At 29.0% G+C, this 12,721-nt stretch overlaps 1 protein-coding gene across 1 annotated transcript in view; it reads right to left on the reverse strand.

The window, feature by feature from the left end:
• Positions 1-12,721, reverse strand: part of LOC105295536 (voltage-dependent calcium channel subunit alpha-2/delta-1) — a 205,835-nt gene that overhangs the window by 65,687 nt on the left and 127,427 nt on the right. Inside the window, exons 13-17 of the mRNA XM_023533631.1 lie at positions 11,217-11,294; positions 9,239-9,313; positions 8,918-8,992; positions 1,651-1,722; positions 218-289 (exon numbers count right to left, since the gene is read on the reverse strand). Coding sequence (XP_023389399.1) covers positions 218-289; positions 1,651-1,722; positions 8,918-8,992; positions 9,239-9,313; positions 11,217-11,294 — 372 coding nt within the window. The remainder of the gene's footprint in view (positions 1-217; positions 290-1,650; positions 1,723-8,917; positions 8,993-9,238; positions 9,314-11,216; positions 11,295-12,721) is intronic.

Genomic DNA, 12,721 nt, shown 5'->3' on the forward strand with positions numbered 1-12,721 from the left:
TGAATGTCAGCTCTAATTGAAAATAAAATTTAAAAAAATTAAAGAGTTAAAAATCTTACGGAAAATCTCTTCAAAAGTGTGTCTAAATTTTTTTGCTTACTAAAGACATTCTTGTGTTATCAATAAATATTGCTTTAATAGAAAACTAAAACAATCAACATCAATTATAATTAACATATATATTTTTGTTTAAGAATAAGCTTGACTTTATTCTTACCTCATCTTGAGATTTAACCAGAGTTCTAAATGTTTTTTCTCCACTTTCTCCATCTATCATTTTATTTCGAATCTAAGAGAAAATGAAACAATTACTTTATTACATGTACTCAACTGACCTACCAAAGTATGATTATTAAAGTTTTATACCTTATTTCAGAAGAAATTGAATAAAAATAGTAGTTTGGTGTTACTAGTAGTTGCAGTTGTTCACTGGGACTATTCTCTTAAAAGTTCCCATATTATTGTCATTTTAGATTATTTTTAAATAATTTTAAAAATCCTTAATGAAATACTTCAACTAGTTATTACTTTTTGTAATGTAATTTTAAAAAGAGTGGTTAAGTACTTTATGGGATTGAATAAGGTGAAACTGAGACTTAAGAGAGGTTAAATAATATTCTAGTCACTCAGTGGCATGAGAGTCAAAGACCAAGCTCTTTGCCATTACATAATCCTACTCTAGCATGTCCAAACACTTTACAATAAATATTCTTTAATCACCTAAAACATCCCAGAACTATGTATCAGTCTAGGGTAATTATAATACATAAATTCTATTGTTCCACAATGAAGGGATAAATGTGTAAAAGCGTAAACCAAGTACTACTCAAAAGACACTGACAAGTTATAAAAGAAATTGGTGACCTTTGCATAGGTAAGAGGAGTTAATTCATCTGAAAGAATCTTAAAACATCTCTGCTCTGGAGTACAAGAGACTGGTTCAAATTCTGGTTCTGCTATTTACTAGTAGAATAACTGGAGACAAGCTATTTAACCTCTTCGTACCTCAAATATATCATCAGTACAACAGATATAACAACAACAGCAACAACAACAACAACAACAACAACAACAAGAAAAGGACGCACTTCAAATGCTCTTGAGAATCCGTAACTGACACCATGTACTTAATAAATATTATTATTAATGATTATACTTAATATTATGGAAGATACTCTCAGAGGAAGGGACATAAAATTTTGATTATGAAATAAAGTAGAAATGTTCTGAGTAGAGTACTAAGATAAACATGGCAGATTCTCCCTGCATGTTTCTCAGTGGGTGGTTGGATGGTTAGATTCCCTCCAACTTTTCTTTCAATTCTATAGTATCATCCTCCATATATATTTTTTTTATTGAAATTTACAAGTTACATTTGTTTTGAAATACTTAAAGTACCTCCACCTGTGGAATGAGAAAGAAAAAACTAAGGTCACACCCAACTTAAAATATGTATTCCTTTTCATATAGTCTTTTGGATGAGCAAGCTCAGGACCTAGACATTTTTAAAGACAAAAGCCATTCATCTTTGTGTATACAGTACCTAAGAGAGAACTTCATACAATGAAGCTGCTCAACAGATACTTGTGGAATGAGTGAATTTCAGCATCTAACCTGAAGGCTTTGTTTAGGCCTACTGATTACACTCACCTCCACTTTAATTTCATTCTCTAATTCTGCATCAAGGAAATCCAAAGTTACTGGCTCCTGAGATTTGGGGTTCTACACAGAAAATAATAATAATTAAACATATAAGATACCATAAAATGATGTTATATAGACTAATTCAATGGATACTTACATACAAAATTAATTCTGTAAAAGTTACTTACCTAAAGTAAATTAAATTGCTGACAAAATAATTGTACAAAGGTATATTCTTTCATATATATTTTTAAAAATAATAATAAATAGACCAGGAATTTGAGCTTTAAGTGTAGCAAACACATTTTAATCACCAACTGAAGACAGTCTCATTTTGAGTGCTGTGTTAGATACTACATTTAGAATCACAAGTTCTGGGGGGAAAAAAGACTCTTGAAGATCTAGTCATAATTTTGTTCTTTAATTAGAATGGAAAGGAATAAAATACAGCCAGGTGAATAACATATTTAGGAATAAAACAAAGGAAGTATATAAATAATATACTTTCTTACTTTTTCTAAAAAGAAACAAATTACATGAGAAAATATTTTTAAAATTATGTTTGAATTTGCTACGCAAAAGAAACTTATAAACATATTCTTCCTTCTTAAAATGCATAAAGATGCAAGTTTGCTTCATATAGTTGACCTCAGAAATTTTACATTATATTTCAATAATTCAAATTAAGTAAATTTTATAAGATAAAAATTGTGGTTAAGTCATAAAGGTTTTAATAAACATTATAATTAAAGTCTAATGAGAATAATAATCCCTGGGTTCACTAAATACTGTTTCCTGCTTTAACATCTCACTGCTTCTTCTTGCTGGTGTCCAACAATAAATAAAATGCACTGTGAAACAAGGCAGTGACTATATCAAATAAAACTGTTAGCCTGCCAAATTTACCTCATATAACATTTAAAATTTTTGTCAATTGTAAAATGAAGATTCATTGACTTTTGGATAAATAAAAATATACCGGTTCTCTTATAATACTTGCTAAGTAACACATATCATAGTGAATTTCAAAGTTCACTAGAATAAAATCATAATAAATGTCTATTATTTTATAATTGCAAAATTTTAGGAATTGGATACTTAATGTTTACTAAAATAAATGCCACTAAACTATGAGAATATTAGATAGAAGTAATAAATACAAACCATGTTGTATTAGTGAAAAGTCAATAGAATTTTAGTAATTTCAGCAGGCTCTTCTAAAATATATTCAGATCATCACTGTTTTAAACAGTTTTAGGAGGGCTGATTATGCAAGAATAATTAAAATGTACTGAAATTAACCATGTCTGATTTATCTTAAATGTTGAATGACATAGTACATGTGGCATGTTTTTCTTTTACAATTATGACCAAAATGCCTTCCTTCAAAGAGTAACTCCATTTAAACAATAAAAATTTATGATTCCCATGAGTTTTGATGAGTGATTCTTCAAGATAAATTTACAAAAATAATCTCAAGTGTATCTGGTACTTTTATTGAAATAATATTTGCTGCTTATGAACTCATCTAGAATCAGAAGGTTCTAGAATATTAAAAATAAGTATTAGATTGTTCAATAAGGACAACACTGACCATGAGTTTAGACAGCATTTTTTTTGCCTCAGAAGCAAATTTTCATTTGAAATGTTTGAAATGTAGAATATTTCATAAGAAAATAAAAACCAATATTGAAAATAATTCTAATCCTTTCTTTAAAAAACAAAAGGATACTCTAAAGTTGACAATATTATTCAGATTGCTTATTTAAAGTCTCATGAAACAAATGCCATCATACCAGCCAGCATTAAACATTTAACAAACTTATTCACTGCAAAAAATCAAAATCATAACAACAGAAATAAGGATATTATCTTACATGCAATGGATAATGCATAGCATGAGCAGACCCAAAACAGCATGCATGGAGGAGGCGTTATCAGGTAGAATTGGCAATATGAAGATCATGTCCCAATCCAACATATAAAGACACAGAGAAGAAAATGAAATTGTAAAGGAAAATGTCAATGCATAAACTGTACTTTTTAAATGGCAATCTGGCTGACCATTTTTTAAAAGACCCATCATAGGACAGTAATTAAAAAATCTGAAAGCAGAATGATCTTTTAAGAAAGCAGCAAAAGGCATGAAAACTGGAATCCATTTTCTCCACTCCCAATACTTTTGTTTGATATTTTAAAGAGCTAACATTTCTCATTTGTAAAATTTGAATATCAATCGACATAATGACCACATCATCTGTGGAACTAAAATAAAGGCAATGTTGTTAACAAATTTTAAATTGAAATAATTAGTAGTTAGTATTATTAAAAATACTACATACGTAGTTCAAAAAATATTCCCCAAATTCAGAAGTCTTGTGTGGTTGCTAGTTTGCCATTTGAGGTTTCCTTAAAGGAAAACAAAAATAAAACAAACCATTTTTCAGGTTGTTTATTTTTAAATTATATCATATTTACATGCAATATTTGAAAGTACTGCAAAAATAAAGATTTACTAACATGTAGATGACTGCTTAGATAATACACAGAAAGAAACATGCAAGAAGAGTAACACAAAACAATTTATTATATCAAGAAAAGACGTAAGTATAATTTTAACCTCTATAGGAATCATAAAAGATATAAAGACTGATGCAATGATATGAAATTCAAGTTGTAATGGAATTCTAGAGCTAAAGGAGAACTGACGCCCCTAACACAGCAGCTCTACGCTTTTAGAACAACCTGAGAAGCTTCAAAAACTAATTAGAAGCCTGGATCCCATCCCTGCCTAAATGAAATCAGAATTTTCAGAAAATGGAGTCTGGAATTGATTATACAAATGCATATATAAATTTCCTAGGCAAATTATACTGTGTGGTAGAAAACAATGATTACTTCAATCCTCCTGCTTTTCAGATGAAAAACAAAAACCGAAGTACTATGGGATTTAGATAATTATTCAAAGGTACAGCGTTGAGTGTAAGTAGAACCAAACTAAAACTCAATTCTATAATTCACAGCTTAATGATCTTAACATCATACTACCTCTCCATTACAAATTCTCCTCGACTTACAATGGGGTTACATTCCAATAAACTCATCATAAATTGAAAATATTCTAAGTCAAAATGCATTTAATACACCTAATACACCGAACGTCATAGCTTAGCCTAGCCCATGTTTAAACGTACTCAGAACACTTAGCATTAGCCTACGGTTGGGCAAAAGCATCTAATACAATGAATACAGGGTAGTCTCGGTTGTTAACCCTTGGGATTGCATGGCTGACTGGGAACTGCAGCTCCTTGCCACTGCTCAGCATCACCAGATATCAAATATTGTAAGCCCAGGAATAGATCAAAATTCAAAGACAGTTTCTACTGATTGTGTATTGCTTTGGCACCACTGTAAGCTGAAAAATTGTAAGTTGAACTATTATGTCAGGGACCATCTGCATTATGTCACCAAGATTTTTTTTTTTAAGAAATAATAGGCTTACATATAAAACCTTAAGTCATATTGAACTTTCTTTAAACTTCTGAAATTCTACCAAACTGCTAAAGTGTAGGAAGTATTCCTTTACATTATTTTTAGTGTGCTTATAGAAATATGTATACATATAGTAAAGTTTAAATTTTGTTTCCAATAGAGAAAAGATTTTGCCATGAGTTTGCCAAACAATAAAACTTCACAATATTTATTTGCAAATTTGGATATTCTTAATTAGCTAAAGGGAAATTTATTTGAATTCTAATCTAAAAATATACTTTTAGAAATTCAAAGAAATTTTGGCTTAAATTTTGTGGCTTATAAAAACTATCACATCAGAATTGTATTTTTATTTCCACTTAGAAGTTAATTTCATAAGCAAATTGTTAGAAATGCATGGATTTGGCACTAATTTCACAATATTTAATAAATTTATTTTTAGAAGCCATCTGATTATGATTACTCTGATTGTTAACATTATTACATAATTTGCTAGCAATCTGTAGTTAGCCATTGCATACCCTCTGCCATCATTAAGAACCTTTTTGCTCTAGTTTATTGAGAAATGATGCTCATCTCCATCGCATGCTCTGGAAGCTTGATGTCAGGAAAGGCAGAATTAATAATATGCTTTTAGAAAGAGAAGCTTAATTTCAACATTGATTTAGCAAATCTGAAGGCACTGCTAACTTCATTCACAGTTACCTGAACATTGGGTCTCCTTTTTCTTAAATTAATTGTTGGTATACCTACACCGATAGGCTAAAGCAACAGAAAGATGATAATTCATCATAGTACATTTCAACATAGGTAAGGGGTCTATTCTATAATCAATTTTGGTCAGATATTTCCTTGATCAAAAATAAGTATCATAGAGTTCATACAGAGTCAATCAATAAAATGAAAGTTTAAACATAATATTAGTAAATATTGTTATGCTGGTAAAAATACTAGAAAATATTTTTAGCAAAGTGACTGTAATATTCTTTTTCCTAGGAAAAAAAATGAAGTGGGAAATGAGAAAAATGGTTCTTCTCAGAAATCTTTTATGCTGATTAAAAAAGAAAAAGAAAAATCAGAAATTTTTAGAATTTACATGATTCAAATGTGTTAAAATATAAATATTATAGGATATTAAATTTTAATCTTAAACCCTTAAATTTTCTGCCTTTGTTTTCTAAAGTGATACCAAATGTTTTATCTGTGGAACTGAGAGAGAATTCAATCATAACACTGCATATTTTTTAAAAATATTGACTTCTAAAACATCATTTATATATAATTTTGTTTACAATCAATATTTATTAATATTGATCAAAAATGAGAGATCTAAAAACTATACTTAATTTGGTCATTTCCATGAAACAAAATGGAAAAATATTAAATGCATTTTGAAATAAAACAGGATACATAATTCAGCATTTGTTAAATGTGATCATGGTGGTGATAGTATATTAGAAGATAAGTAATGATTTCTTAGAAAATTAGATATGCAAAAGGTTCATAGCTGCTTTATTTACTAATATTTTGAGCTTTTAAAAGGATACTTGTTTTGGCTTCTACAAACAACAAAATTGTACTGAAATAATTAAGATTATAGTTTCAAGAAAAACAAGGCATTCAGCAAAGACTATTTGCATAACATTGGACTTGGACCTTTTTAAAATAGTAACAGGTACTGTGGAACATATCATTATTTTCCTTTATTTCTTCTGGTGAATTTCAGATGAAAAAATTGAGATTAATTTTGTTACTATAGTAGCTGTCACCGTATTGTATTTGTCAATTTCTAAAACAGCTATCTTTCACTATATCATCCTTTTACGAAGTTCTTGTATCTATCTGTATAACATACACCATCACACGCAAAATAGAAATCATAATGTTTAACCCATTAATGATGAGAATTCACAAGCACATTTAATTCACAAGTATGAATTTCAGGAAAAAAATACATTAATTGTTCAAACATTTATTTTAATGATTTTTAAAATAAAATTTTTCTAAATATCTTTCCATTGCATACTTGCTTTAATAATTTCCTATATAAAAAAAATGAAAGCTAACATAATTCTGAAAAAAATCACTTGGGCTATAATAATGATTTATATAGAATTTATATTTTCACATAATTTTATGAATTTTAGTAAATTATTTCAAATATGAGTGAAATATGTTAACATCATTCAAATTGTAATAAAATTCTTTATGCAAATATTCATTATTAGTAGAAGAATGGATAAAAGGGGAAACATTTTTCAAATTTTTACCTCTAAATGATAGATTTATATATATAGCATATGTATATTATTCTCATTATTCTTTTATTTTGCCTGATATATTTTAGTTCCTTTTGGGGAATGTGTTAACACCTACAATCATAAAAATAGGGATCTTTCATACCCTTCAACACATTACATTGTCACTGCTTTTAATTCACCTTAATTATGAGAATATAATTTAAAATACACTGACTATACAAAGACCTAACAATAATATCACAAATTGTTAGAAATCTTAAAAAGATATAAAAAGATAAAAATTTTCAATTATGGCAAAATCATAGAATGTTTATTCGACCATAAACAACTCTATTAAGAGGAACATGACATGTTTATAAATATCTGTGAAAGACTAATAATAATGGGATAAAAGCTTACACCACATTTATAATGAAATAACAACTTTCAAAATAATGCAGTGTGATCAGCAGCTACATTTGATTGCAAATGTTTAGATAATGATGAATCATAAATGGAAATAAGTTTCAAAGTAAGAAGAATTAAAATAGAGAAATTAATTATAAACATTTATGTTTTTGCATTCGATATCAATAGTTCTTACTATTAATATGAACAATATTTAAATGACTCAACTTGTGTGTGTATGTGTGTGTGTGCATGCCCATACTGTATGTGTATGTGTGTCCTAAAATACTACTAACATTAAATATTCATGACCAGGGAAAAGAATGTAGTATGCATGTCTGCATATATTTCCCTCCAGCATGGTTTAAACTATCTTCAGTATTATTTTCAAAGCTAGCAACTTGAAGATGCTTATAAAAACAATTATATAAGATTTTACCAACTTTTACTTCTAAATAAATTTCCCCCTACCTGTGAAGCATTAATGAAGAGTGAAATAAGTTGAATGAGGTATTTAAGAAAATATATCTTGGAAAACAGACATACAGATTAGGATAAATGGTTTATCTACAAAATTTTTTCACTTCCCAATAACTCACTAATAAACATTTTCCATTTCTGAAGCCCATCCCATAGAGTTTTACTTCCTGAATTTCATACATATTTTCACAAGCCTACCCAAAAGTAGAAAAAAAAAAGCCACTCTAGGATAGGGAAAAGAGAGATAATTACCAGAAGTAAAGGGCATTGGAAAATGCAGCTTGTGTATGGAGGAACACTGCTTATATCTATTAGTTTCACACCCAGGTGAGGCACTCTCCATCATCTTACAGCCTTACACAATATCCCATGTGAGATGAGTGGAACTAAGGCACAGGTGATAATAATGGCTGTCCTTAAAATAGGAATATTGGTTGACTAAATATTGGATAGCTAAATTGGTAACAGAAAATGAAAATTGCTTTCACAGTTTCATATATTATAAACTGGGAACTTGTCATCTATTTATGTTACAGATATAATGTTCCTTTATAGTTAGTGTTTATAGTGAATTTTAAAATGACTAACCTATTAAGAACATTAATAATTAATTGTATAGAACACTAATCACTGTAAACAAATTATATACATACCTTTGGCTGAAGATTTGGATGTAATAAAACATAGCCATTAGGATCAATTGCAAAATAATAGCCATTGGGGCACAACTGAAACAAAAACAACAACAAGAACTTAAGAGTTCCCCAGTCAAAATCAGAAATCCTCATTCTTTTTTTTAAAACCTTAAATACGCATTTTAAAGCATGAAGAACATTTTAAGGATCCTTTCAACATTTAGTTCCTTTGCTAAGATAATTGCACACAATTTTTGAGAATTAATGTTTTACAGACGAGTTCGACTAGTACAGAGCTTTAAAATAGAAAAGATACCAAAAAAGTAAACTGCATCTTACTGTAAAACGTGGTGTTAGTCTTTTAATATCTTCCAAAGACACATCAACTCCCATCACACCAAGAATCAGCTGGTTCTACAGTAAGACAGCAAAAAGGTAGTGTGTTTTACACCAAAAATTTACATATGTGTACAAAATTATTATATTATTCATCCCTTTGTTTGACAGTGGTTGTATTTTATACTAGCTTACACATTTGTATAGGGGTGAGGCATTTTTGGTCAAGTTACAATGATTCTCAGCTTTGATTGTTTTTCCACAACTTATTATTTAGCTTAAAAAATAAAATCTTGATGACTGAGGTTAACAAATAAGAAGATATGAAAATTTTTATTTGATACTTTTTATACTCATTACCCCTAATCTTTAATTTCTATTTATAGTCAGAAGCTATAGCTCTTTAAACTTTTGCATGTGTGTGTCTATGTATGTGAATGTAGACTGACTTTGTGGTGTACTGTGATTAAGAAATCACAAAAATGTCCAGCTTAAAGATATTGGGCAATATGGAATAAAAAAAAACATAAATATTTGCTGTTGATAGTACTATGTATGTACAACTATCCTGAAGATTATATGACCTTATTGGTAATAAAATAAAAATCCTCAAAACGCCGTTTCTGCTTGCTGCTAATTTCTAAATACTGAATGATGGGCATCATAGTTTTAGTTGCGAGTCAAGAGGCTATGTAGCAAATGGCTATAATAATCTATGGGACATAAAGATGGAAATGGTGTTAAAATTTAGAATCAGGAATTTTTATTTTAAATGGAATTATATAAATTATAAAATAAATTAAAATGTTACAAAGAAAATATAAAATCCAGTCTATAGTTATTATAAGAACTCTTTAAACTTTGTGTAGTTGCATATACAGTGAGAAAGTTAGGTCAAAAAGTATTCCATTTTCTTGTGAATCAATCTTAGTTTGAGCAAAAACCAATTAAAGCAATCCCTTAGACAGTCCACATGAGGGAACAGAGTACTACTTTATGAGTTATAGTACTATAACCCACAAATATTTAAGAATGATAATGGCCCCCTTGCCCCAAAAGAGGAATAAATAATGTTTTCTATGGCCACATCATTAAAATAAAGAGTTCAACTGAAATTTACAATAACTAAATAATGTTTAAGTACAATAGGCTTCATTATACCATAAACTGGAAATAAATTTTCCTCAAATCAGAAATGTCAACCAAACTATAAAATGAATATTTAGAACTAGAAAAGAATTAACTTCTCCCGTACCCTTAAATTCCTTTTGATGCAAGCTAAGAAATAGGAATGCAACCCTACTTTTAAATCAAAAGTATTTAAAAAATAAGAAATGGAATTTAACGGAGTACATGATACATATTTTTCAGAACTTTCAGAACTTTTAGTAGATAGCATTTTATTGTATTGACAATATACTAGTGCTGTAGAAATCAAGATTTTTATGAAACTCATTATTTTTCCTGAATCTTAAAAATAGAAAAAAAATAAAGACAACTATTCATTTAAATCAGTGCCTTAAGGTACATGATAATTAAAAAAACTCTTGATTGAATGGGAGTTGAAGGAGGAACGACTCAATAAATATGCCTATGTACACCTGATACAAACATCGTCATGGTATTGTTCTTCGGATTTTTTCTTTTTGAACTCCGTGAATATCTTAGATACATTTTTTAAAATGTGCATGCAATAATATTGCCCATTTATCACATAATTACTCCCAGAGTCTGAACTTGTGTTCTCCTCAGGTCATAATTAAATGGAGTGAAGTTGAATCTCGGCTCCGGGGAAACAGAATTTGACCTGCATTTCCTTTTTCCTAGGTGGTTATCATATAAGCAGCTGTTATCTTTTACTTCTGGCCTCTCAAGACAGTTACATTGTATATATTTGCTTATAGATATATCTTATCCACAATAAGCTTCAACGTCACACTTTATCATTTATTATTATTAATTTTATTAATTAACTTTTAACCTTTAAGTTTGTCTTATTTTCAACTTGGCCGGTTATGTTGAAGACCGGAAGAGTTCCAGTAATAACAAGTCCCAGTTCCTAAAAATAGATTCAGAAAAAAAAAAAAGGCAAATTAAAATTACAATTTAAACTTTATCATACTGCACTAGTCTTTGACATATGACACCAATTTTTATAGTTATTTTATAAAGAGCTACAAAAAACTAGTAATTAATTTTGAAAGATTATTTTTTAAAAAATAAATGAAAATGTCTTAGAAATAATCAAGATCTATTAGGCAGCTATTGAAGCATGCACCATCTGAAATAATACTCTACAAGAGCATTTCAAATAACTTAAAATAAAAAAATCAAATGACACTAAACATTTCAGTAACTCTTTTCTTCATGATGATAGTTCACCTAATATCAGAGGCCTCCATAAGCAGACTGATATTAGAATATTACATATTTCAAATGATTTATTTACCTTCCTTTGTTGTAGCTCTATTCTAAAATTGGTTTCATGCCCTAAGTCCAAGACTTCATGCTAACTCACAAATGTGTAGCAGTATAACATTTGAATAGAAGAAACGTGTTATTGATATTGCCTTTCCGGGATATTCTAGGCAAACACTATGCTGTTCAAAAGAAGCAATATTGCTTCTAAATACCCTCCAAAATCAATAGCAATTTTTGACAAAGTAAAATAATGTATACAAGAAAACTGCAAGCATCTAATATGAAAGCCTAGTCATTAGCAGTTTAGTATAACAAAAATAATGACATGCTAGTCAGCATGTAGATAATGTCATATATTAAATGAATCCATGGAGATAAGTCAAAACAAACTGAGTTTCAAGTAAGAGGTTGCTTTTTTTTTCATTACTGCCATCTGCAGCAACTATATATTTTTACCACTATTTTGTGTCAAAATTCCATCGTCAACAAAATCACTTTTTAGATAATTTTAAGTTGTTTGTAATTTTGAATTTGCCAAGCTGAGAAAATAGTGAATTAGCGAAAAATAGCGAAAAATATTAGTGAATTTTCCTATGAATAATGACCCCACATCCAAATCTCATGCCCTCTGTTCTCATTCCAGAAACAGCATGGTCTCATGAAGAAAATCTCTTAGCCTATGGTTATAATAGTGCATGTGGGGAATACTAATATAATGGCAACTGAATTAGTGAGGAAAGACAATCATAGAGAGGGTTTCAGCAGAATAAAATACCAAATTTTTTTAGGACAAATAAAATGAATAAAACAACTACATGTAGTTGGGTTCATGACGATATACACATTATCTCTATTTAATCTCAAGCAAGACTATTTGGTAATGAAAACATCCTTAATTAAATGTGCAAATTAATATTCACAATGAAAAAATGCCACCTCAATAAAGTCAAGATTACAGATAATTCATAAAGCTAGTATCCAAAAGATAATTCAGTGAAAATTCCTTTTGGCAAACTTTCTGAGTTATAATATACATGTATAGCTTTATACATGCCAGCATACAGA

The sequence above is a fragment of the Pteropus vampyrus genome, unplaced genomic scaffold, assembly GCF_000151845.1.
Source record: "Pteropus vampyrus isolate Shadow unplaced genomic scaffold, Pvam_2.0 Scaffold107, whole genome shotgun sequence".
In the NCBI taxonomy this organism is placed as follows: domain Eukaryota; kingdom Metazoa; phylum Chordata; class Mammalia; order Chiroptera; family Pteropodidae; genus Pteropus; species Pteropus vampyrus.